The sequence below is a fragment of the Macrotis lagotis genome, chromosome 4 (assembly GCF_037893015.1).
Source record: "Macrotis lagotis isolate mMagLag1 chromosome 4, bilby.v1.9.chrom.fasta, whole genome shotgun sequence".
Classification (NCBI taxonomy): Eukaryota; Metazoa; Chordata; class Mammalia; order Peramelemorphia; family Peramelidae; genus Macrotis; species Macrotis lagotis.
In genome coordinates, this window is record NC_133661.1 from 230,280,135 (window position 1) to 230,307,316 (window position 27,182).

A 27,182-nucleotide genomic window follows, 5' to 3' on the forward strand; every position below is an offset into this window, starting at 1 on the left:
AACTGTTTTTGTTTTTTTATGATCCTTCTACAAATCATATGATGCAACCTGAAACTTTTACAAAGAGAAGGACTAGGAGAAGTACATTTGAAAGACATTAGAACCAAATTGTGGCAATTGTCTCCTAGAAAGGAAAAGAATTTGTGATTTCAAAAAATAGATAAAAATTGTTATGTAAAATTTAATATACTTACTTCATTACATAGAAGATAATAATTGATATCTCTTTAATGTTATGGAATTTTAAGCCTTGATCAGTTTGTGTGTGTACATACTCATGTGTCTAGACATGTGCGCACCTATACAAGGTAGATATGTACATGTTATATTTTTGTACATATATGTAGGGCTTATTTTAATTGAAAGATTTTTTTAAGTGAATGACTGGAAATATAAATCCAAAGTATTTAATATTGTACACAAAATGTTGATTCCCTTATTTTCAAAACAGGTAATCCACCTTTTAGTGAAGCTCCAAATTTTGCTGATCAGACAGGAGTATTTGAGTGCTTCACCAATACTGAGGAGAAGGGAGACCATACCTTCACCTTACGCCAAGTGATCACTCAGCGACCCATCACTTGGTCTGCTGATGCAGATCAGACTATCAGTATTATAGGAGATTATAACTGGTGAGTAAATTGGGTCTACCGGTACTGTCTTGCTCTCTCTATAGTACATTTTGAGGCAATTCCAACATCAGTCTTGTGTTACTATGCAGTGACTGCTAAATGTCTGTTTGACTACATTTCCTTTGGCTTCAGTTCCCTCATCTATGAAATGAAGAAGTTAAATTAGACAATTTCAAAGATCTCTTAAGTTCTCCCCTCCTTTGATTCATTTATGACAAAATTGCAAGTCCCTTCCTTTTCTTTCTACTAATTCTTCAGGACAATGATATAGGAACATTTTGACTTGAAATATGAACAGATAGAACGAAATGTTACTTCTGCTGAATCTGACAGTGGACTTTTATGTACTTGCAAGTTACATATTTTAGATTTTATAAGTCACATTTTGTAGCTCTTGGTCTCAGATTGCCACCTGCTGGATGAATTTTTAGGATTGTTTTGAAAATTCATTTTGTGGGATTTAAGGTAAAATACTGCACTTGTCCAATAGGTGGCAATAATAAGAGGCAAAAGCAGCTTTTCTAGTTGAATTGTTTCTACAACTCTGAACTTAACCCATCGAATTTAGTCAAGAGTTATCTTCTCCTCTACCAAATGCAATATCAAATCAGAGAGATGTAGCTTAAAGAGTAAGGAAATAGAGCTTAAAACTCTGACAACAGAATTTGCTCCTCTTTGGTCCCAGGTGTTTCCAGATGAAAGGGGATAAGGATGGTTCTTCCTTGGATTTTGATATGCATGCATTCATATCTCAGCCCTACTAGGACTTTATCCCTTTGTGTCCCTAGAGTCAAGCCCTATTTATGCCTTACACCAATATAATCCATCACTCTGTTAGCCCCCCAGCAAGCATTACTTATTTCTTGTCTTTATTATGTGTCAATAACTATGCTAAGTCCTGGAAATAGTTGTTTTAGGAAGTTGGAGGAAGTTGGAGGAAGCTATTGCAGTTGGAGTAAGTTGGAGTTTTACCAGCAAAAAACACTCTGAGGTTGTTTATCCAAAATAGTATAAATAATGAATTAAAAGCTACTATTTCCAGGTTGGGAAAGGAATTCAATTTGAAGCCACTAATTTGATCCAAAGTTGCAAGCTCTTTGCTTGGTCCAATACTTGTTTTTTTCTGTTCAGCTGAAAAATATTTATTAAGTTTCTATTATTTGGATTTCTAATGTTATAACTGAGATTTACTGTCCACTTAATAAACATTTATTAAACTCCAATTTTGTGGGGTAGTTAGGTTATACAGTGGGTTGAGGGGTGGTCTTGGAGTCAGGAAAACAAGCTAGCTGTGGCCAATCCTTGGCAATAAGGACATGTACGTTATGGTGTTATTGTGGGGATCAATGAGGTAATAAAATGTGTTCCAAAAGTTAGAATACAGTTTTAAAGTTTTATTAACTTATTTATTAACCTAAAACTGCATTCCAGCTTTTGGAATACTGTGTATGAGCAGTGCTATACTCTGTAAGTTCTTGCTGTGGCTGATGGATGGACTGACTAGGACTGTCTTGGATGACATGCAGTTCATCCCTGTACTTGAAGCTTTCCCAGCTAGAGGAGGACCTTCTGGAGATTGAGATTCAACTGTCATAGCTTTTGAGAGTCTAGGGTCACCTGTGCATCACCACAGATTATCAGAGTAGGATTTCAGTGCCATTCAGAGGACGGCATCTTTGTATTAGGATGATAGATAGGAAATGTTTCATGTTCCAGACATTGAGAGACTGTATTTTAGCCTTGGAATACACTGCACCAATTCATAGAGGCAGAAGGGGGCAGGATAAGATAAGGAAATTTTGTTGCTTTGTAGAATGCATAAAGGAAAGTAAGCCTGGAAGGCTGGGTTGGAGCCACATTGGTTCTTAAATGGTAGACTGAAAAGTTTGTTACCCTCTAGGCAGTATGGAACTACTGAAGATTTCTGAGCACAGGAGTTACATTAGAGGATCTTTAAAGACTGGATTGGAAAGGGAGACTGGAGACACTCAGACTAGGCAAGACTCTATTATAGTATAGTATCTAACCCAGAGAAGTTAGATAAATTATTGAGCTAAGTTGGCAGAACTAGTATTCAGATTTCTTTATCCAGTCAAGTGCTACTTCTTTATACTCAGATAATTCCTTAGGAGTTGCTTATCTTAACTTCATTTTTTGTTGTTGTTGTTTTTGCAAGGCAGTGGGGTTAAGTGACTTGTCTAAGGTCACACAACTAGGTAGTTAAGTGTCTGAGGACAGATTTGAACTCAGATCCTCCTGACTCCAGGGCTGATGCTCTATCCAGTATGCGACCTAGCTAACCCTATCTTAACTTTATTTTAACCTGTAATAAAATGATCATAATTTTGGAAGAAATCATAGAGACCATCTAGTCCATCAGCTCAATCTATGCATCCCTCTATGATTGTGTTGAAAGTAATCATCAGTCCACTTCTAGTATTCATGGAGGGACTTGAGATCTTATAGCAGTCCATTCCATTTATTCACACCTCTAATTGATTAGTTCACATTTACAAAGGAACATTTACCCTGCTACTTTACACAATGGTTTTTCTTTTAATTGATATTCTATTTTAATTTTTACAGTTACATGTTATGGAAGTTTTTCAGCATTTATCTACTTGCATATTTTATAAGTTACTCATTTTTCTACCATTCTTCCTTCCCATCCCCCCCCTCCCCTTGGCATCAAACAGTCTGGTAAAAGTTGTACATGTACTTTTGTGTTTAATATATTTACATATTAGTCATTTTGTGTATGAGGAATTAGGACCAAGGGAAAAGAAAGAAAATCATAGAATAGGAAGGGAAAGCATAAGAGAAGTTTTTAAAAAGGGAACATAGTATCTATTCAGATTCTGTGTTTTTTGTTTTGTTTTCTTTTTTCTCCTTTGAATATGGATGACTTTGTCCATAACAGCTCTCCCAGAGTAGCTTTTTGAAGTAGAAATAGTAATTTCTTTATCCAAATGATGAAGAGGTTGAGTTGTAAAACCACTTCCAGTTGTAACATTCCATGATCTATACCCTAATATCTCTGTAGAGAGAATCTGAAAAGTACAAATTGTAATTGAATCCCCCAAATAGCTTTCTTGCCTTAAATTTCTTCTAACTCCAGTAATTATTGTCAGATTGTTCATTCTAAAATATTACTTTGATCTTAGCACTTTCCTCCTCAGGAGCTTACAGTGACTTCATTGCCAGCCATATCATGCCAGCCATCCTATTCTTGGCTTTCAAGACTGTCTGTGAGCAGGTTCCTTGCCAAATTACCCTCAACTTCCCAACTCTCCTTTACCTCCTGCATAGGTCATTACTGATTTATGTGTCTTTCCCCCCCCTACTGTTGTCCTTGATTTGAATACCATTATTATTTCTCTCCCATTATAGATATATAGTTTATCTGTCAAGGTATGGATTATGTTCTGCCTCTTCTATGAAACCTTTCCCAAACTTAATCCCATACTGACTTTTTCCCTGTTTAGCATTCTGTCCAGTAATTATTTCAGGTGGAAAACAGTTGAAGGGAGGGTGTTATTATTTATTAATCTCATTGGTACCTATCAGAGTGGTGAACAAATATTAGGTTCTCAGTAACCACTTATTTGTTTGATTAAGTTAGGTTATAGTTTATTGTACACCAAATAACATTTTGTCATATAAATGTCACCCATTCACTATCCTGAATATCTTAGGACAGCCCTCCAAAGTGTTACATACCTCTTATGTATAAGAATTTCTACCAGAGTCTGGGATGTGGTATTGTACACCTTAATCTCTCCCACCATGGAGCTCCTAAGCTTGGGAATTCTGAATTGGGCTAAATTGGGAATGTTAGGACCATCAAACTGCCCAAGGAGGTCAGAAATGGGTCTGTAGCCCTACCACCAGTCTGGTTGAAGTAGAAGACTCAAGTTTTTTTTTCTTTTATTTTTCCAATTATGTGTTATTAAATTTTTCAACATTAATCCACTTGCAGGTAGGTATATTATAAGTAACTCATTTTTCTCCCACCCTCCCTTCCTATCCCCCTCCCCTCAGTGGCGAACAGTCTGTAAAAGTTGTGCATGTACATTTGTGTTTAACATGTTTACATATTAGTCATTTTGTCTATGAGGAATTAGGACTAAGGGAAAAGAAAGAATGGGACAGGAAGGAAAACAGTTTTAAAGAAGTGAATATAGTATCCATAGGATTCTGTTTGTTTTTTTTTTTGTTTGCTTGTTTTTCTCTGAATGTGGATGGCATTCTCCATAACAGATCTCCCAAGGTTATCCAAATTCTCTGAACCACTGAGACTCAGTCCTCTTTAAAGAAAAAAAAATCTATCAGATAATTGGGAAGGCCTGTTGGTTATATTGCTTACTTTCTAAGGGTAGCATAAACTGGTAAAGAAAAAAAGACTAATATTTCTAATTTTTAAAATTGTTGGACAGAAAAGGAAGTTTAGGGTGCCTATTTGCAGTTCTACTTAAGTAGATCAAGTTTCATTTTCTAGAAAAGTACAGAAATAGTGCCACCAGTTGTAAAAGTGCCTCATTTAGCAGGAGACTACGCCTCTCTTTTATTTAGCTTTCATGGAGAATACCCATAGAGTAACATTAGCACTCCAAGTAACTTTAACTGAAGCCATGTAAAACTTTCCATCTTGTTAGCAATCATTGATTGTAATCAGATTGGCAACCAGAAAATTACCTTTCCTTGCATTTATCTGAACTCTGCAGCCTGAGTATCAAACTTACTTTATTGGCCAATATATATTTTTTTCATTTGCTTTCATCAGCACTACTGAGGAATTATGAGTGTGGAGGAGTGAACTGCACTCTCTTCTATTTCATCCATTATCTATAAATTTTCCTGATTCGGACTGAATCCAGAATCATTTATTATGGGTTGTGATATGTGAAATAGAAAAAAAAATTTTAAATCTCCATTAAATTGAAAGATAAGTTTATTGTGCTGCCTATGTTACTTGTGGTGCTTTTAAACATTATTTGAGTAGGAGGTTTAAAGTAGGAAGCATGGAGTGCACTGTTGATTAAATATGGGCTCTTCTCAGTAGGTTTACAGGTTAGATACCAAAGAGAAAATTTTTTATCCTTATACATACACTTACAATTGTGAAAACTAAGATTATTTTTGTCACAGAGTTGTAGAAAGCATAGTTTGAAAGAGCTGAAAGGGATTCTAGAATTTATCTAGTCTAGTCTTATTTCACAGATGTTGAAGCTAGGCATTCATTGGATTTCCCCCCTATTATTATGATGTTGAAGTGATTTTTCTTAATTGCAATTTCAGTTTTGAGATGTCTCCCTACTGTTTTTTTCCTTTTTCATTTTTTTAAAATTTATTTTAGACAATGGGGTTAAGTGACTTGCTGAAGGCCACACAGCTAGGCAATTATTAAGTGTCTGAGGTCACATTTGAACTCCTATCCTCCTGATTCCAGGGCTGGTGCTCTATCTACTGCACCACCTAGCTGCTCCCAGGTTTGTTTTTTTTTAAATAGAATATTTCTAGTGTGAGAACAATAATTCTAGTGCCAGCTCCCATCTGCCCACTATTTCCACTTGCATTCTTGTCCACCTTACTCAGAATTCCATTACAAGAAATTATTATTCTCTTATTACTTAATTCATAATTTGGAAGAGTTGCTAATTATTGATAGTATATGAATTCATTTCAGAGATAATATAATTTATTATTTGGTAATTCACACAGAACTGAATGAAATGATTGCAACCATGCAGTTGTCCCTGGACATTATAAAATAAATCTAGGGAGAGTTAATTGTGAAAGCTACAATTCTTCCAGACTGATTAAAAAGTTATTATCCTTTGGAGGCTGTTTCATTGATGTCTTTTAGGTTTTTGCAAGGCAATATGGGGTTAAGTGGCTTACCCAAGGCCACACAGCTAAGTAATTATTAAGTGTCTGAGGCCAGATTTGAACTTAGGTACTCCTGATTCCAGGGCCGGTGCTCTATCCACTGCACCACTTACCTGCCTATTGATGTCTTTTTTTTTTTATTGATGTCTTTTTAAAAAAATATCATTTTACAACATTCTTACCTCCTTCTCTGATTCCCTCTGCCCCACCTCCCATCTCAAACATTGAACCTTTCTTCGTAGAAGAGAAAAGCAATGAAGTAAAAATACCTCAAACAGGGATCACATCTAACCCTAGGAGTTTCCCTAGCTCTCTGTTCAAACGAAGAGGCTATATTTCATCATCTGAATTCCAGGGTCATTCTCGTTTGTTTTTATAAAATTACCTGGAGTTTGGCTTCCTTTTCTTGTCAAAACAATTCTTATAGAATTAGCTTTGTTTATATTGTTCATAAGGAGGAAGGGGAAAGGAGGTTATCAGACATTTGTATGGTATCCTCTGTCAGATACTATGCTAAATTCTTTATAATTATTATCTCATTTGATCCTCACCACAGTCTTGCAAGGTAGATGGTGATATTATCTCCATTTTACATTTGAGGAAACTGAGGCAAACAAGTTAAGTGACTTAGAGTCCCACAGATAGGGAATGTCTGAGACCAGCTTTGAACTCTGGTCTTCCTGACTCTATCTACTCTGCCACCTAGCTATCCATTTAGGATGTGAGACCATATTAGCGGCCAATCAAAGCTTTGTTTCATGGAATGCCCTGGCATCCAATTACCAGTGGTCAAGCTCCTGTTTATCATTTTATCCAAAGAAGATTTCAACTTTTTGCCCAGGATTCATGTACTGCTAACCTTTCCAGAATGGTAGAACTTCATAGAGCGAGAATCCAGGCTCTATGATATAAGAATATCATAGTGTGGCTTCAGAGTAGGACTTTCTGGGGAGTTGCAAACCTATCTTCTACCACTTTCTACCTTCCTTCTGTCCAGAAACCCATTAGCAGGAACAGTGAATTTATTTGATTTAGCTTATATGAGAAATTGTAAAAATCAGAGGCAGTTTTAGGTAGTATAGTGGATAGAGTATTAAACATTAAGTCATGGAAGCACTGAGATTAAATCCTGCTTCAGACATTTATTTGGCTTGGTGATCTTGGACAAATCACTTAACTTCTATCTGCCTCACTTTTCCCTCATCTATAAAATGTTTGTCAGTGAAATAAGATCTGCTTATATGTTTGAAGAATTTTGCAATTCTTAAGGTACTATATAGATATAGTTGTCCTTTCCACATCATGGGAGTTAGGGGTGTGGTGCCCCCACAGTCTGGAAAATTCCTGTAAAATTTTTTGACCCTCCCCTTGTACCAGAGAAGAAGTCTGAATTTTTTCCTTTTCTTTTATGGAATATTTATAGTACCTAATTTTAAAATTTGGGCTCTGTCATCTGTTGGTCTTCATATATCATCTGGGGCTTCTGCAAAACTTGCCCCAAATTCCCATTTAATTCCTATTGGTGACCTGTGATAAATTGAAACCATGATGAGGAAAGTCATGATGTGGAAGGGATAACTATTTATGTTAGTAGTGCAGTTACTATTAGATGACATTAACTCTTAGAAAATATCTCCTACTCAAAATAAATAATGGAGGCAAATGCTTACATATTATATTTAATTTCTATTTAGAAAAATATAATTTTGGTGAGAACTAATTGACAATTTTGTTTCCTAGGAAAAATCTTGTAATAACTTGTGATGTCTACATAGAGACACCACATTTTGGTAGTGTGTTCATTGCTGGAAGAGTAAATAAGGGTGGGGGAATCATTCGAAGTGCCAAAGGAATTTTCTTCTGGATTTTTGCAGATGGGACCTACCAAATTACAAAGGATCTTGGTAAGTAAATATTTCTATGTTCCATGCCAAACTTAGTGCCTTATATAAGCATTAATAAATGTTTGCTCCAATTCTTTATACATCTTTTCCCCTTCAGGAATTTCAGTCTTGACAAACTGACCCTGCAATTCTTCACTCAGAATGTCTTTTTCATTCTCCCATCTCTTTGCCTTTGCAGTAGATGTTCCCAGTTCCTAGAATATACTCCCTGAAATCCTCTGCCTCTTGAAATCATTAGTTCCCTTTCAAACTGGTGCTGTACTGGTACCCTACATACTATTACTAACTATTATTATTATTATCATTATTATTATTATTATTATTATTATTATTATTATTGTTACTAAACTGATAATATTTAGAGATCTGAATGAAGCCCTCTGATTCATTAGATAGACCCCCTAAAATTGAATAGTCAGACAATCAGTTAGGTTTTTTTTTTTGAAGCACCTATTAAGTTCTTGGTATTTTGAGAAGGTGTGCTTAATTTGTTATTTACTCTATGAGAAGCAAATACTCATCTTAATGAAATCAAGCATCCTTTGAAATGTTTAAGAATAAGGTGTATTGGACAGCCAGAGTTCATTTCTAGTCAAAAGCCACAATTCACACTCCTTTGCTGCTCCCTTTTCACTTCCCTTCCCACCTCTTCTTCCCCCTCCCCTTTCCCTCCCCCTCCCCTTCCACTCCCCTAGTCTCCTGCTTACAGGCTGGATGTTAGCCCAGGATTGCCTTGTGACCCTTTTAACTATTGGGGTTTTAAACATTGACTATTGGAGTTAACTCCTTCATTATAATCCCAATGGAATGCCTGCTTCTTGAGCAAATGGAAGCCTGTAATTCAGAATAACTCAAATAAAAAATATCCATGTAATAAACACAGAAATCAGAAAATCTTAAACTATGTAATAAAGACTGAAACAGAAGACATTTTTCATTCTTTTCAGAAAGTAATAGATTTTCTAAAAAAAAAGAAAGGAAAATTGGAATGCAGAGCTAGAGAGATCAAAGAAAAAAGTAATAGAAGAAAAAATTTTAAAACACCAGTTAAGATTGGAACAGAATATGAACTTGGAATATCAAACTTGAAAACTTGACATGAAGAGATAATTTAAGAAATACAGGTCTACCATTAAGAAAAAATCAAGCAAAAGAAAATCTCAATTCTAAACTAAAAGAATATTGGCCAAATACAGTAAAACTTCAGAACTTTGAAAGGCATAATTTATAAATCTAAATAAAATGATAATAGCCTTCATTTGAAGTAACAAAAAAGATCTAGGCAAGGGAAATAAACAATGGATAAAAGGTAGAAATGAAAGGAGCATTAACACTTTTCAAACATAAATTATATTGTTGTGCAGAGCCAACAAAATATTTTGGTATGATTAAAAGAGGTTTGATAAAGGGGATAGACTAGTTGAGGGGGAACCAGAGTAACAAAATCAATAAATTAGCTAACTTAATGAAGAAAAATAGAGTGAAAGATCATTAATAAGTTTGAGTTGAAAAGGAATAGAGAGGAAATAAAGTGTAATATATGCAGTTATATCCCAAGAAACAGAGAACTCAAATACAGTTGATAAACATCTACAAAATTATTTTAAAAACCCATATAGAATGTTTTCATTCCCATCAATATCACTTAAGCAATTAGAAGCGAAAGACTTTGTTGAATAAAGAACTTGGCTTATTCATCTTGCAAATCTAACACAATGCTTAATATTGAGTTGGTTCTCAATAATTATTTCTTGAGTAATGAATAAATTTGATTTTTTCCCAACTAGACTGTCAGCAACTTCTGAAGGCACTTAAGATATTTGTTAATTTTTCTATATTAAGTTATAAATCTTTCAATAAAGTCAGATTATCATTTCATGAACATCTTTCCTAAAGGCAAGGATTGAATGACCTCCTCAGATCCTATTCTGATGATTTAAATCAGAAAAAATTAATCTATTCAAATGCTATATTTTCTTTTGCAGCTAGATCAGTGATAATGAAGGATGATTATGCTAATGTCACGGCTGGAAAATGGTATACCCTCAATCTGAATATTAATGTAAGTTCAAAGTGCTCTCAGCTAAAGCATGCTTTTTTTTAGTGATGATGATTGATGATGATGATGATGATAATAATAATAATAATAATAATAATAATAATAATAATAATGACAACAACTAGCAAATTCTTTGCAGGGATTGCATTTGTTCCTTACAGCAACCCTGGGTGCTGTTATTATGCCATTTTACAGATGTTGAAACTGAGGCAGAGGTTTAATGACTTGTCCAGGATCACACAGCTAGTATTTGAACTCAGGCTGAATTTATTCTCTGATCTTCTTGACTTTGTTGCTCTTTATCCCCTGCATTGCTAGAAATCAGTTGTATATAATTATTATTTGGATTTATTACTTATTTTTGCTAGTGAAGAGTAACATTGATATGAATAAAAGAAAGCTAGATAAGCTGCCTGTTTATGTTAGTACTAAGTGGCTATTGTACATTAGTAAACCCTGTCCTCAAAAGATTAGGGAATAGCTTCAGACCCATATATGAATAATTTTATAACGATTCTATTTTTTTAGCAGAAATTTTGATTTTTGGATGTTAAGGAACTGCTTGTTGACTAGAAGTAATTGGGGAGTTTATTTTCCAACTTACACTAATTATAACTGAACTTATAGGACTGGGAAGTCATTTTAAGTTCAAAAACTGGGCAGTTTTGAGTCATTATTTTCTAAAATAGAGGTTACAAAGTTCTTGTGTTAAAATTGGTTTATATGAGGAGTTAACCTGTGAGTATCATGAGTAATCTTGCCAGGAAACATGGAAAAGGGAGGGTAGAGTAGGGGTTTTTACTAAAAGAATTTAAACAGTGACCTCTCCTCTTACTTTGGTATCACTTATTGTATGTACTTGCTTCAGTGACCTGCCCAGGTTTACTCAGCTAGTAAGTATCTGGAACTTTGATTTGAACTGGGTTTGAAAAAGCTTTTTACTAGTAGGCTAGCTAGATGATTCTTTGGCCATGGCAATGGGAAAACACAAAGTGGCTCCCAGTCTTCTATTTTAACAATAAAATCGTGTTTAAAAGTAATTTTATTTTTTGTTCTACTGCAAAACTGAAAATTCAAGGAAATTATTTCCTGTGATAGATAATAGTGAAAATGGAAGAAAAGAGAGCAAGGTTGGCCTTAGAATTGCAGGTTTATACTCTATAAAATCTTGCTTCTTTGTTGGTACTCTAAATGTGAGACCTTGTCTGTTTCCTGACAAATGAACATACTGTTCTTAGAAGTGAATCATATCAATCTTGACATTCTTTCTATGAAATTTAGATGAAAGAGGACAGTTAGATAGTTAAATAGAAATATGACTCATGGGTTTGCCTTAGAGAAATTTTTTTAAATTGGCAAAGTTGATTTTATTATATCTGCAGGGGCAATAAGAAAAATCATTCCATGGACATCTGGTCATTTTATGTTGTGGTTTTTTATGATAAATATTTGTAAAAAGATTGCTATGAAAATAGTTATAGCTTATGTACTATAATAATGATAATAATGCTAACTGAAAGCTACATATAGCACTGAAAGGTTTTTGTAAAGCACTTTCTCAAATTATGTCATTTAATCCTCACAACAACCCTGGGAGATAGGTGCTGTTATGACTCTCAGTTTACAGATGAGGAAACTGAGTCAGACAGAGGTTAAGAGAATTTTCTTAGGATCACACAGTAAGTGTCATAGGCAGGCTTTGAACTTGAGTCTTCTTGATTCCAGGTCCAGCATCATCCACTCTGCTATCTAGCTTCCTATTGCTTGTGCTGAAGGGGTTGAGAAAATTAGATAAAGAACTGAGTAAGACTTTCCAAATTAAATCAAGCTATGTGAGAATAGGTGAGGATGGTAAGAAATACATTGGAAAATAGGAGTCAGGAATAATGAGAGAAGTCAAGACATGTAGGCTATTCAGAAGCTTCTTGATTCCATATATCATGATAACAGGAAACTTTCCTTTAAGAAAGGAATCAGTAGGCTTTCGACTTGCTGAATATTGGGTTTTTTTTTTTTTTTGGAGGAGACAAGACTTATGATTTTATTGGTCAAGGGAACTAAGGAGAAAACATAATAGCTTTGTGCTTCAACTCATTCTTAGGAAGTTGCTTAGGCTTCTGAAAGTTTACACATCTGATAATGTATCAGCTGGTGAGGAGGTAGGGGTCTTGAACTTAGATCTTCCTGCCTGCAAGATCAGTTTTCTGCCTACTTGCCAATAACTGCTCCCAAAAACTAAGATATCATCACAAAAATCAAGTTATTTATATTTTAAATGACAAGAAACAATGCTATGATGTGGGAGTCATTCCAGAGTCAGCTGTCTGTGTGTAATAGTGCTGTTGATTTATAAGAAATGAGAAAATAATTAACATGTAGCATGCAGTTCAAATAGGTCAATCATGACCTATTCAAATAAATTACTGATAATGAAAAAAAGTGTTTTAGTTTAATACACATGTATATAGAATAATAATTTCATACAGTATTTTTTACAATTTCCACAAATAGGAGTCTCTGGATGAGTTCACCATTCATAGGGTATCTTTCTTCAATTAAGATGATCTCTGAGCTCAGTATACTTGTATTGATAGACAGCTTTGGTTGAGTATGAATCTCTTTATCTTATGCCTTGTTTGTGATCAGACAGCCATAAGATCAAAGGCACCTAAAAAGTACCTTAATTAGGAAAGATTTGACTTTCTCAGTGGAGAAAGAGTGGGGGACAAAACACCATTTCAGAAAATAAACTCTTATAGAGAATGACAGAAGATTACAAATAATATCACCTCACAAAACAGAAGCAGTGTATAATAAGACCAAGATCAAGAAAGTTGGAGATGCAAACGATACTCCTGAGAGTTTATAGATCAGGTGAAAAGAAGATAATAGGTAGAACAGTAATTATTTTAAATTATAAACTTTTTTTCACCATCAAGGTCAATAGAAACATTACATTAACATCCCATTCTTAGATATCCTTAAAGAAGTAGTAGGAGGACAAAGATAGGAAAAGAAGCCAGGATTACAAGATCAATTGTCTCTAGAGAAATTCCATGTTGTGAAGATTTGGAGGGATCAATTCACAAGGGGAGGATGATAAAATCTAGCTGTAGAGGGAAAAAATTCATCTCTCATTAATGTATATATTTTTAAAATTTTATTTATTTAAGGCAATGGGGTTAAGTGGCTTGCCCAAGGTCACACAGCTAGGTAATTATTGTCTGAGGTCGCATTTGAACTCAGGTTCTCCTGACTCCGTGGCTGTTGCTCTGTCCACTGTGCTATGTCATTAATATTGAAAAAAAGTTGTACAACTGGCCAGAAAGAGATTACAGTGGACCCCTTTTTGGCACTGGGTGAAACTGACACTGATTGGCAGCTCTTTTGCCTCAAAGCTGTTCTAGTTTGTAGTTCCAGGGCAGAGAAGAGTACTTGTGATGGGTCACAAGGGAGCAGGGTCCCTGGTCACAGTTCTAGGGCCAAGAGGAACTTGGAGCTACAGGAGTCCAGATACTCTTTTTGAGTAAAAACCAGAGTGTAGATGAGGAATGCAGTGACCACATCTTTCTCCAGATAATACTACCTCGTAAACATGGAAAATTTGCAGATGCCACTTAGAACTAACTCTGAAAAACAATAGCGCAAAAAAGTCTCAAGTTAGATAGGCATAAAGCAGCTCCATCTACAGGGGAGTAGATATCAGCTTTAACATGAAGTTCAAAATGAAGAAATGAGTGGGAAAATTAGAAAATAAAAGAACTTGACCATAAAAAGTCTACTACAGAGCTAAGGAACATCTAGATATAAACTTAGAAGAAGGCAGTTATTTGAAAAGAGCTAACAAACTAAGAAAGCCTTAAATAAAAATGCTAATTGAACCCAAGGCCAGCAAGAATTCCTGGAAGAGTTAAAGAAAAATATAAGAACAGTAGAGGAAAAAATTGGGAAAAGAAAGGAGTGTGATGCAAGAAAATTATGAGAAGAAAATTTAGCAGCTTGGTAAAAGGCACAAAAAATCCTTGAGAAAATAATACCTTAAAAAATGAAATTGACCTAAATGATAAAGAAGGTGCAAAAATTCCCTAAAAAAAAAAAAACTCAAAAAGCAGAATTGGCCAAATAGAGAAAAGTACAAAATCTCATTGAAGAAAATAATTCCTTAAAAATTGGAATTGGACCAGTGGAAACTAATGATTCCATAAAACTTTAAAATAAATAAATAAATAAAATTTTTAAAAAGAATGGTAAAAAAGGGAAGAAAATGTGAAATATCTCATTGAAAAAAACAACTGTCCTGGAAAACAGAACAAGGAAAGAAAATTTAAGAATTATCAGACTACCTGGATATATATTGGCTTTGCAACCTCACAAACAATTTCTTGGGGAGTGTTATGCTCTATTAGAATGTAAGCCTCTTGAGGACAGGGGCTGTTTACATTTTTCCCCCTTATACTTAGCATTATAAGCTTTTAGTAAATGCTTTGTCATAAATAAATAGATGGTTAGATAAATAAATAAAAGTATGATGTTTAGAAAGTGGGAGTTGGCATTCTGCTCTGTTCTCTGTCCTAAACAGATTATGTGGAATATTAGGTTCAGTTTGAGGTGCTATATTTGAGAAAGAATTTTTTCATTCTTGAATACATCTAGAGAAGGGTTACTAAAATAGTAAAGAGTCTTAAAATCTTGTATAGGATGGTTGATCTTGAGGTTATATAATCTGGACAATAGGGGAAATATGGGGTTGATAATAAACTCTTCAGATACTTGAAAGTATCTGTCTTGTTGATAAAAGGGTTATATTTATTTTGCTTACCTCCAAAGACAACACTAGGAGTAGTAGATGGAAATTTCAGAGAAAAAACATTTCACTCAATGAAGGGGAAAATGTCTTAATAATTAGACTGTCCAAAGTTGAAATGGGCTACTTTGGTCCTCAAGGAAGTGAGTGACTTCTGTATCCCTGAAGGTTCGAATGTAAGTGAAGGGTTGCTAGACTTGTCATAGGAGATGTAAGTTCAGAAGATCCCTTATAATTGAGAAGTTTTTCATTCCATGAAATTAATTTTCTTCACCTTGCTGTTCTCAGCTTTATTTGAAAAACTGACCCTCTTGTATGAGCTGATGTTAAAAGGCTATACTTGATAGTTTGTAGATTTGCTGCTGGTCCTGTGAATTGCAATGAGATTGTTCATGATGATTGGAAGCTAATTTATTTATTATTAGTGTACAAGAAGATACAAAAATAGATAAACACATGAAAATGAAATTATAATTGATTTTGAGTATTTTTTAAATTAACTGTGTTATTGGAGTGTTATAATTTGCTGCTAAATTTGACTCCAGGTTTAACTATTGTTAACTGTTATTTAAATTGATGAAATAGTTTTTTTATAAATTGATGTTTAGATAGATAAATAAAAGCATGATGTTCAGAAAGTGGGAATTGGCATTTTTGCTGTGTTCTCTGTACTAAGACTATCTGGAATATTATGTTCAGTTCTAGGTGCCATATTTGAAATAGTTCTTAAATATAAATACTATATATATATATATATATATATATATATATATATATATAAAATATGTGAGAGATCAAACAATCAATATTGATTAAACATCTTTTGTGTGGCAGGCACATTTGCTGAATGAAGAAAATTTAAAATACTTTTCTGTTAATTTTGCGAAATTTTATTTTGTTATATAGAAATTCAGTAATAAGCACAACTAGCTAACTAATAATATTCAGTTTTTACATAGCATTAAGGAGAAAAAAATTGTGAATCTATAGTAACTCTTTTTTTTTTTTTGACAGAAGTTTTCTGTTAGTGCTGCAATAGATGGCGTGGTTCTCTGGACAGGTGGGAAATTTTTTTATCCCCAGAATGGTTGGGCAGCAATTGGAACAGGTAGCTTTGAGTTTGCACAGTTTGACAACTTTCATATAGAGGCTGAAAATTAGAATTTTTGAAACTCTCACTCTTTTATATTTATTTTAAACTTTGGGACTTTTTGAGACTGAAAACATTGAAGGAATTTTTTTCTCAGATTGATACTACTATATATTTAATTTACTTTTTAAAATATTGCTTCATAGAGTATATATTGCTTCCTTTTCTTAACAATTTTGCCATTGAGATCTCACAATGATTGTATTCTGATATTGAGGGAATTGGACCTTTTTATCTGGTTTGTAATTTGTTATGTGATATGTGTACTGAAAGATTTCTCCGTGTTGTGTAACACTAATAAACATAACTATAAAGACTTGTTTATTATTGTTTGACATACCCATGTTTGTCACGTCATGATGAAAGAAATACTTTCTTACTCTTCAAAGAATCTTTTGTCTCCATCAAGTAGTCTTATGCCAAGGGAAGCTTCAAAGGCAGTGTTTTATGAATTGCTATGGTGTTTCCTCCTTACATTCTAGACAGTTTTTAAAATGGTAATGTAAGCAAATTCAAGACAATTTCTAAAATGCTTTTTTAATAAATTACCTTCTAAACTTTCTTCTGTCAGTAATGGAGAAATGAATAGATAATTTGGGACCTTGATTATGTAGTTGCTCTTAATTAACTTAATTTTTTTTAAAAGTTATTTTCCTCTTGGTGTAGCCAGTATTTGGGTTTGTGGAAAAGGGGAGAATTACCTTTTGACCTATTGCACAAAATGAAATTGTTGTTTGATTTTTTTGAGTCATCACACCAACTGAAATTTAATCAACTCTTTTTAATACATTGATCAGTTTATATTTGAAGAGCGCTGCATATACTTTTTATGTTAGAATTTGTTTCTAAAAATGGACTCTTTAAAAGAATTTCTCAGTTATTAATGTGGAATACATTTCATATATAGTCTGGAAGAAAAAAAATTAAAACTTGGTTCTAGGAGAAGTTAAATATATCATTTAACTACTTTCGAACTCTAAAATGAAGACTTTAAACTTAGAAGCATTATAGGATAACTTTTAGCTCCAAAAAGCTGAATTGTTCTGCTATACTAATTTTTATTTCACTAATTTTAATTTTTCATATGACCTTGTGAAGCAATGTTTGCTCTTCCAATTTGAAGGCTAAGCAAAATTTAGTCTGTATAGTTATCCTTATTAAGAAGATGAACTCTTTAGGATTTCTTGCTTAAGTCATGCCACCTTTTCTGATTACTGTCTTTCTATTGACCTTTCTCTCCTCTCAAAGTTTTCATCATTATGACTGTGGTAGAGTCATGGTGTGGTCCCATCATGGTATGTCATTAGGTATCTGCATATTGTCATTTATAGTTTAATGATGTAAAGTCCTTCAGTTAGCTTTTAGGCTTCTTGAAAAGAAATCTTATTTCTCTTTGTGTCACCCCCCCAGTAGTTAGCACAGCAATGTATGAATAGTGAGTGTTTGGTAAATGTTCACTTGTTGGTTGAATTTTCTCACAATAACTATGCATATCAATGAATGGTCCATCTCAGAGATAGTGACCATTCATTAAGGCAAGTCTACCTTGACATTTACTTGGGAACACTTCATTAGGTATTAAGGGGAAAGTGAATAATTCAGAACATTTTACTTTTATCTATTTTAACCATATAACTAAGACCTTTCTACAAATTCAGATACTATTTTGTTCAGATTTGTGGTGTTTTTCTAAAAGTAATGGCAATATTCCAAGGCTTACTGATAATAAAAATTAAAAGTTGATAACAAGCATTGTATTCTGTTTCAAACCCATGAGAAAAAAGCTGTCTGACAGGTTACTTTGTTTTAGATATGATGAGGAAGTACCTCTCATTCTCATTATTCCTCTAATGTGCATTTTATAATACATTTAATAGCACTCTCTATAAATGATGATGTTATTCAATAGTTTTTCAGGCATGTTTGTCTCTTTGTGACTGCATTTAGGGTTTTCTTGGCAAAGATACTAGAATGTTTGCCATTTCCTTCTCCAACTAATTTTATATTTGAGGATATTGAGGCAATCAGGGTTAAGTGACTTGTCCAAGGTCATAGAGCTAGTAAGTGTCTGAGGCCAGATTTGCACCTAGGAAGATGAGTCTTCTTGCCTGCAGGCCCAGTGCCCTATCCATTGTGTCATTAACATTGCTAAAGGTAGATAAAGGTCTAAGATGAATGTTGAGAAATATATAATAGCTACTTTTTTGCTCATAGATTATTAAGTTACACATGATTATGTCTCTCCTTTAATTTCTCTAGAGCAATTTATTATACTTTTCATCAACTTCTCACATCCTATCTTGTCCTTGTCTGTAGACCTCTTCCCCTATCCATGAGTCTCCTGTCTCCCAATATAGTGGATGATGCTTAAGGGCAGAGTCAGGTCATATATTTTATTTTTGTATTTCACTTGCCTAGTATGGTGCTTTGTACACAGTAGGTCCTTAGTAAATGTATGTTGAATTGAATTCCACATAGGTTGTTATGCTTAAGTAGAAAGCTTAAGGATTTATGTTGATAGTTGTTAGTAGTACAAACGGCATTCATGCTTTATAAATTTTAGCCCATGCAGAATTATAATTTCTATGTAATTCCTTTCTCCCTTTCTTGAGGAGTAGGACCAGTAGACATTTTTAACTCTTAGAAAATGCATATATGTTGCCATTTGGGGAGAAATTAGAGTAAATCTGCAGTGGTTATTATAACAAGAATTCTGAATTCACTTGGAAGATCAGAGTGAGAAATGGAGGTGTGTAGAGGGCCAGCCCCTGGGAGTGATTTTCACATATTCTTGGTGACCTTTTCCATCAGAAATATGTATGTATAATTGCTCATTGTATGGTCTTGTTGGCTCTCCAGTGAACCCTGACTTAGGATAATCTGTGGCTCCAGAGGTAGTTGTAAAAGGTTTTTCTGAGCTAGAGAAGTATGCAGATTTCTAAGAACAAATATTGTAAATTTACCCAGAAAATTGTGAAACTGGGTCTCCTTTAACTGTTTTTGTTATAAAAAGTCTGAGTTTCCAAAAATAAATTTAGTAGATTTTTACATCCCAACCTTACATGCTTGGGTATGTTTTCTACTTGACCCAACTCTCGGAAGTTCATGTCCAGACCCACACCAGGGCTATCGGGGGCAGTAGAGGTGGGATGAAAACCAACACTTGGGTGAATGATTAGCTGCAAATGATTCCTAAATTTCCATTTCCATCCCTTGTCCTACTCCTGGGCTTCTCATCTGTTATTATCCCATTGAACATTTCCAACTTGATGTAGTGAAGACATTTAAATTTGTCATACTGAAAATATGAAAATCTTTTACCTCAATATTTTTACCTCAAATTACCCTTTTCCTAATATTTATGTTTCTGTTGAGAGCAATGCTATCTTTTCAGTCACAGTTTCTCAGCTGGAATCATCCCTCTTCCTGACCCCTTAGGTCTAATCAGAAGCCAAAGCAGTTTGACTTCCCATTCTATCTTACATCCTTTCTCACTACTCACAGCCCTCATCCTAATTCAGGCATTCCATTTGAATATTTTGTTAGTCTCCTAGTTGATCTCTCTGTCTTAAATCTCCCCTTACTAAAGAATCTCTGGTGGAGGGGCAATTAGGTGGCACAGTGGATAGAGCACCAGCCCTGGAATCAGGAGGACCTGAGTTCAAATCCAGCCTCATACACTTAATAATTACCTAGCTCTGTGATCTTCGACAAGTCACTTAACCCCATTGCCTTGCAAACACCCCCCCCCCCCAAAAGAATACCTGGTGGGCTTTTAAAACCCTTCACTATTGGTCTCCAGTCCCTGATAGCTTATTGTGCTTTAATTTCCTTCAGACATTGGTTCTTGTGAAGCACTTTTCCATGTCACCTCTGTGTCTTTCTATAATTTGTATCCCATGTCTGGGAAACTTTCTTATTTGCACCTCTTGGACTTCTTACCTTCCAATAAAGTCCTACAGGAGGCCTATCCTGACCCTTCCATCTCCTAATGCCATTCCTGCCACCACTTCCCCCTTCACTTCTGCTCAAAATAACTTTTTTATATATTTTCTATTTAGGTTTCTGGGGTATATTGTGTTTCCTTCCTAATGTAAACTCTGAAGATGGGAACTGTCTTGTTTTTCATATTTCTATTACCAGTGCCTGACACAGTAACTAAAACATAGAAGGTATGCAATAAATGCTTATTGTTGAGTATTCCAACTAGTGTAGCAGTTAAAATTAAGGCAGACTAGGACACAAAGTTCTAAGCACAATTGATTTATGAATTTATTGATTTATGTGAATTTACCAGTAAGTAAGATATCAGCTTCCCCAGCATGAAGGAGAAAGCTCTAGTTTTTAGTTATGCAGAGTTCAGAAAATAGGAGAACTTGCATCATAAGTGGAAGAAAATTGGTTAGAAATTGAGAATGAGGAGTAGCAGGAACCATCTTTTTCCCTCTGTGACTGAAAAAATATTTATTGTTTGAGTCCAACTACATCTTTAAGACCAGAATTAGCAAACCAGTCCTCTTCAGATAACATACCAGACATTCTTGAAGGATATCTTGGTGGTATAAAGATACTAGTTTCAAACCCCCTGGTTTCCTCCGGATGCCTTCAAAAAAATGCAACAAAAATAAAGCAGTGATTGACAGGAGAACCGAATTTCTAAGCTTATTTCATTACAAAACAGCTAAATTTCAGAATCATGACTTAGGCAGTTATAGAAAAAATCAATTAACTATAATTTTATTAATAATAGTTAATATCAATAGTTAATTTAATCAATTAAAATTTTAAAAGGAGAATTTGATTATTTTGCTAAGTTCATTTGATTTTTGTACTTATGGAATGGATACTAAATTTTTTTATCTGATTAAAATGCTGTTAAAGATTTTAAATGAATCATTGTATTATAATAAAGAATAAAACTATTATAAAACAATTTTTCTTCAGTATTTGTTTTTTCTTTTCAAGAATATGTGGGTTGACAAGTAGTTGCCAAACTATTAGAATGAAATAAGGCACATAAAAAAGATTTCATATTTGCAAAAAATTTATACATTACTTTTATTAGTGAAGTTTTATAAAAATGTATCTCACTGTTTTTGAGCAAAATAAAGTATGACCTATTGTTTATTGTGTGTGTGTGTGTGTGTGTGTGTGTGTGTGTGTGTGTGTGTGAGAGAGAGAGAGAGAGAGAGAGAGAGAGAGAGAGAGAGAGAGAGAGAGAAATGGATTGTCATTAGGATAACTGATGAGTTTTCTTCCCAGGGATTTGAAGTATGCAAAACCTTTTGTTCTTAAATAGCTAAAGCAAATGCCTAGTGATTTGCCTACTTAGGTAGAAATTGTTTTTAAACAAATGTTTATTTTTGAAAATTCCTCTTTTGTACATTTCATACTATTTTACTTGAAATAATTTTTTTTTTACTAGAATCAGATTGAAACTACTGTTTCCATGTCAATATGTCTCTTCCTTGTGCTCATACTGAAATAGAGAAGGCATCCAGAAATTTTGTAGAGGTGTAGTTTGGTAGGTCACAAGTGAAAAGATTCTGCTTTAGGAGAGACTGCTTTCTTAAAAGATATTATTTAAAGCTTATCCCAGAGAAACAGCTTGGATAGATCCTGAAAAAAAAAAGAGCGAACTAAGCCTGAACTGAATAGAAGGAAGTTAGTCAGATAGAGTTTTGGATATTGAACAATGTTCTTTAGGGTTCCAACATTCTTAAAACCAAAGGCCCAAATTTTTAATACAAATATTCTGATGTCATGGTGTCCCAAATTCTCTTGAGAATTAAAGTTGAAGATACCTGAAGTTAGTAGAAAGGCCACTGGTAGAGGTGAATAGGCTGCAATATATTAAGAACAAAGAATTGGGGCGGCTACATGGCGCGGTAGATAAAGCACCGATCCTGGAGTCAGGAGTACCTGGGTTCAAATCCAGTTTCAGACACTTAATATCCTAGCTGTGTGGCCTTGAGCAAGCCACTTAACCCCATTTGCCTTGCAAAAACCTAAAAAAAAAAAAAAGAACAAAGAATTACCTAACAATATTGAGATCTGATAATCAAACCAGCTGCTTCATTATTAAATGCTGCCAAAGTATCTGGATGAAAATCCTTAGTATATTGGGGGGGATCCATTCATAAGATTTGTAAGAGGACATGGAAAAATATCACACAGACTGAGGGTATGGATGGACTGCTCAGCTTCATTAACAAGGTACCCACATTGAAGAGTACATGTTCTTAGATGTGTTTGAAGTGCTTTGGAGCACTTGAGATTGGATTAAAGAGAATATTGAATTCAACTAACATATCCAGTACACACACACACACACACACACACACACACACACACACACACAGCACCGCTATAGGGATGGAAACATGAAGAGCAAAGTCGTTGACATAAAAGAATTTATAATTTTGCAAGGGGAAAGAGGAATGTGGCTTGTGTACAAAATTAGTACAAGGTAGAAAGAAGTATATAGGGTAAAAGTCTGAATGATAGAAAAGATAGTGGGGGGAGCAAAAAAATCTTTATAGAACTTTAGTTGGGACTGAAATAGAGGATTTCAATAGGTGAAGTAGAGTATTGAGTATTTTTAGCATATGCAAATTCAGAGGCAGTATATATTTGAAATTTGAAAAAGAAAATTATCCAGACATAGTGAAACCAGAGAGCAAAGCAGAGGTAGATTAAAAAAAATCATACATTATGACTGGGAAGAATTCCAGATAGAACAGTCCTAGAAATGTAATGATCAAGCTTTAGAGCAGACAGGTCAAAAAAGAAAAAAAAAAGTATTGTAATTGGTTAGGAAAAAAAAGATCACATATTCTAGAATTCCAGTCACTTTTCAAGAAGACTACTTCAACTTGAAGAAAGGGAAGAAAATGTTGGAATATGATACAGGGATAAGAAATTATTTTCTACTGAAAATGATTCTGAAAAGTTGAATATAATTCCATGGGGGAAAAAATAGACTTTTTTTCAAAATGGGTCACTTTTAAACATTCTTATTGAGGAAACCTGAGCTTTGCAGAGACTTTAAAAAAACAAAAAAATTTTAAGAAAGGGGAAATAAAATTATCTCAAAAAAAGCAAATTGATTATGTTCTTGCATTCAGAAAAGGGAAGAAAAAAATCATTGACCTTTTGGAATCACATATTTCAGAATCAATTAAAGAGCAGGATGAAACAAACTATTGATCTGGGTATTTTTTAAAAAAGGGAATTCCAGAAAAATCAGGGAGGAGGAACTGAACATTTCTAATTTTTAAAGTGCTACAAGAGATTAGTAAAAAAATTAGTTTGAGGAGTGGAAAACTCAAGAATCTCATTTTTTTTTTTTTACTGGACCAAGCAAGAAACAGTGAACAAATTACATGGATTTGAATGGAGAAAGGAAATGTTGCGAAAGAGGGTAAAGTTTAGGAAGGAAAAAAGTAATTTAAAAGAAATTGAGGGAGCAGGTGAAAACCATAACCAGGAATGAGATGATCTCAACTTTGAAACAAGAGGCAGCATGGCTGTAAAAACAAAGACAATGTTTTAAAATAAGAAATTCCAAAATGAATCATGTTGAATTAAAATTATGAATGGATTAGAATTTATTATACATCACCAGTATCCAGAAATAGGGGAAAGCATTCTTGATCCATCTGATAGAATATTTTTTGCCACTTGAAACAAAGCAGGGAAACTTTTTTAAAGCATAATAGAAAATTAAGTATACATTGACAATGACATAATATCAAATCATTTAAGGGGGAAACTAACAATTAAAGGTCCACAATGATTTGGGACTTCAAAATCACTCTTTCAGATTTGGGTAAATTTAGCAGAAAAATGAAAAAGAAAGACATTAAGTATCTAATTATTAGAGAAAGATTTGTGCTGTTTGTGGGGGAAAAACTGCCCATGGAGTCAGGAAGACTTGGGTTGAATACTTGGTCTATGTGCAAAAGAAATTATAAAAAATGGGAAAAGCCCCACAAATTGTTCCAAAATATTTATAGTAGCTCTCTTAGTAGTGACAAAGAATTAGAAATTAAGGGGATGCCCACCAATTGGAGAATTATGTTCTATAAATGTTATGGAGTACTATTGTTCTGTAAGAAACCTGAAATGGTCAGACTCTAGAGAAGCATGGAAAGAATTACAGGAACTAATGCTGAGTAAAGGGAACAGAACCAATAGAACAATGTATACATTAATGACATCATTGTGAGTTGATCAACCTTGATGGAATCAGCTCCTCTCAACAGTTCAGAGAGCTAGGCCAACCCTAGGAGATGGGCTATAGACAATGTTATCCTCATTCAGAGGAAGGAAAACAAAACAAAACAGAACAAAACCAAAAACCCCTATAGAATCTTTTTTTTAAATGTTTTTGCAAGGCAAATGGGGTTAAGTGGCTTGCCCAAAGCCACACAGCTAGATAATTATTATTAAGTGTCTGAGGCCAGATTGGAACCCAGGTACTCTGGACTCCAAAGCTGGTGCTTTATCCACTGCGCCACCTAACCACCCCTCCAATTACTTTTTAAAAATTTTTCTTTTGTTTTTCTTTCCTATCATGGTTTTCTTTCTTTTCCCTTAATCCTAATTCCTCATACAGAAAATGTCTTATCTGTAAACATGTTAAACACAAATATATATGTACAATATTCACCAGACTATTCACCACTGGGGGGGGGGGGGAAGAAATTATGTAACTTAAAAATATGGATAGGCATGTGGATGAATGTTGAAAAACCTTCAATACATGTAAATGGAAAAATAAAACATTGATTGAAAGAAAAAGACTTGAGTTTAAGTTCTACCTCTTACGATCTGGCTGTGTGACCTTGGGTAAGTCATTTAATGCTCCAGGCAACTCTCCAAAAGTGTCTTGAGTTTTAAGAATAATTCTTTTATATTCATTCTGTAGTTATTTGCTTCCCCATTGAATGTTCTCTACACAAATGAAATCTTATGTTTTGGGGATGGAGGAAATGCATATATGGGAAGTCTTTTATGATTACTGAATGAGAACTTTAAGTAATACAACTTTTCCAGTTTTGTACATCGTTTTACAAAAATTAACCACAGACCCTGTTATAAAGGACTCAAACTGAGAAAAGAAGAAACATTAAGCTACTAGTTGTATATCTCAAATAGAGCATTAGAAAATGTGAAAAGTTCCCCATCTACAAAAATATTTATAGTGACTCTGTAGTGGCAAATGACCAGAAATGGAAGGGAGACCTATCATTTGGGGAATGTCCGAATATGTATTTGAATGTGATGGAGTACTGTTATTCTGTAAGAAATCATGACTGGCCTAACTTTAGAAAAACATAGAAAGATTGTATGGTGCTGTTGCTGAGTGAAGTGAGCATAACCAGGAGAAGAGTATACACATTGAGAACAACATTGTGAGATGATCAGCTACTCCCTCAGCAATTCAATAATCTAGACAATTATGAGAGAGACCTGTTCAGGAATATGTCATCCACATTTAGAGAAAAAACTGAAGTCTGAATAGAGCAAAAACACATTACATTCACTTTTTAAAACTTCTTTTATGTTTTTTTTCTCATCCCCCCCCCCCCCCCCCTTAGTTCTAATTCCTCTTACACAATATGGCTAATATGGAAATATACAAAACACAATTGTATATGTACAGCTTTTACCAGATTATTTGCTGCCATGGAAAGGGGTGAAGGATGGGAGGATAGTAGAAAAATTGTGGAATTTATAAACTTGCAAAAGGATGAATGTTATAAACTACCTTTGCATGTAATTGAAAAATAAAGTAAGACTTTAAAAAAGGAAATATTAAATCCTTTAATGCGCTAAACACAATCAAGGGAAATATGAACAAAAGACTCAGACAAATGGAGGTTAAATAGCAATCTGAAATAATGATAATGCGAAAGTGTATACACATTTTTTTTTAATAAGGGGATTTACCAAAATTCTGGGGATATAATGAGAACAATCCTAAGGGGAAATTTTTTTTTTCTCTAAACACCAGTCAACAAAAAGAAAGGAAAAAAGGTCAATTAAGTATGCAACTAAAAAATTTGGAAATGAACAAACTAGCCTCCAGCAAGGTCAAAAGTAGAAATTGTGTATTAAAGAGATACTGGAAATATAAAGGTAACACATGCACTTTTGCTAGAGTTGTGAGTTGATCTAACCATTTTGGAGAAAAAAAATAGAATTATGTGAGAAGTTTACTAACTTCTTAAATAACCTTAGTTAAACTATAACCTTAATTCAAGAAACCCATTATTAGCCATACACCCCACAGAAGTCAATGACGGATGAAGGATTTTTCATGTAGCAAAATATTCATATCAGAACTCTTTCTAGTAGATTGAGACTGGGAGCCAAGTAGGTATTCATAGGTTGGAGATTGTCTGAACATCTTGGAGTATATGATTGTAATGGAATATTGTGTTATTAAAAATATGAAGAATTCATAGAAATATGACAAAATGTGAAATGATAATGCAAAAAAAACAAGAGAAAACAGCAATATAAATGAATGTATTCAAGAAAAGCTGAACTCATTAAGCACAAAGAACAATTCATACAAGGCATATCATAGCAAAATATAACAATTATAGCTTATTGTTTACAAAATACTATAAATAATTTCATTTGGTCCTCACAATAGCCCTGGAAGGTTGTTATCCCACTCTACACATGAAGAAACTTAGGATCACAAAACTAGTAAGACTAACTGGATTTG

General features: G+C 34.0%; 1 protein-coding gene across 2 annotated transcripts in view; it reads left to right on the forward strand.

Annotated features, from left to right (window-relative positions):
* GALC (galactosylceramidase) overlaps positions 1-21,269 on the forward strand; it is a 77,246-nt gene extending 55,977 nt beyond the window's left edge. For both annotated transcript variants that reach the window (XM_074235584.1, XM_074235585.1), the window contains exons 14-17: positions 452-632; positions 8,262-8,425; positions 10,411-10,487; positions 16,303-21,269. In XM_074235584.1, the coding sequence (XP_074091685.1) occupies positions 452-632; positions 8,262-8,425; positions 10,411-10,487; positions 16,303-16,449 (569 nt within the window). In that variant the 3' untranslated portion in view covers positions 16,450-21,269. The remainder of the gene's footprint in view (positions 1-451; positions 633-8,261; positions 8,426-10,410; positions 10,488-16,302) is intronic.
* Positions 21,270-27,182: the final 5,913 nt, after the last annotated feature.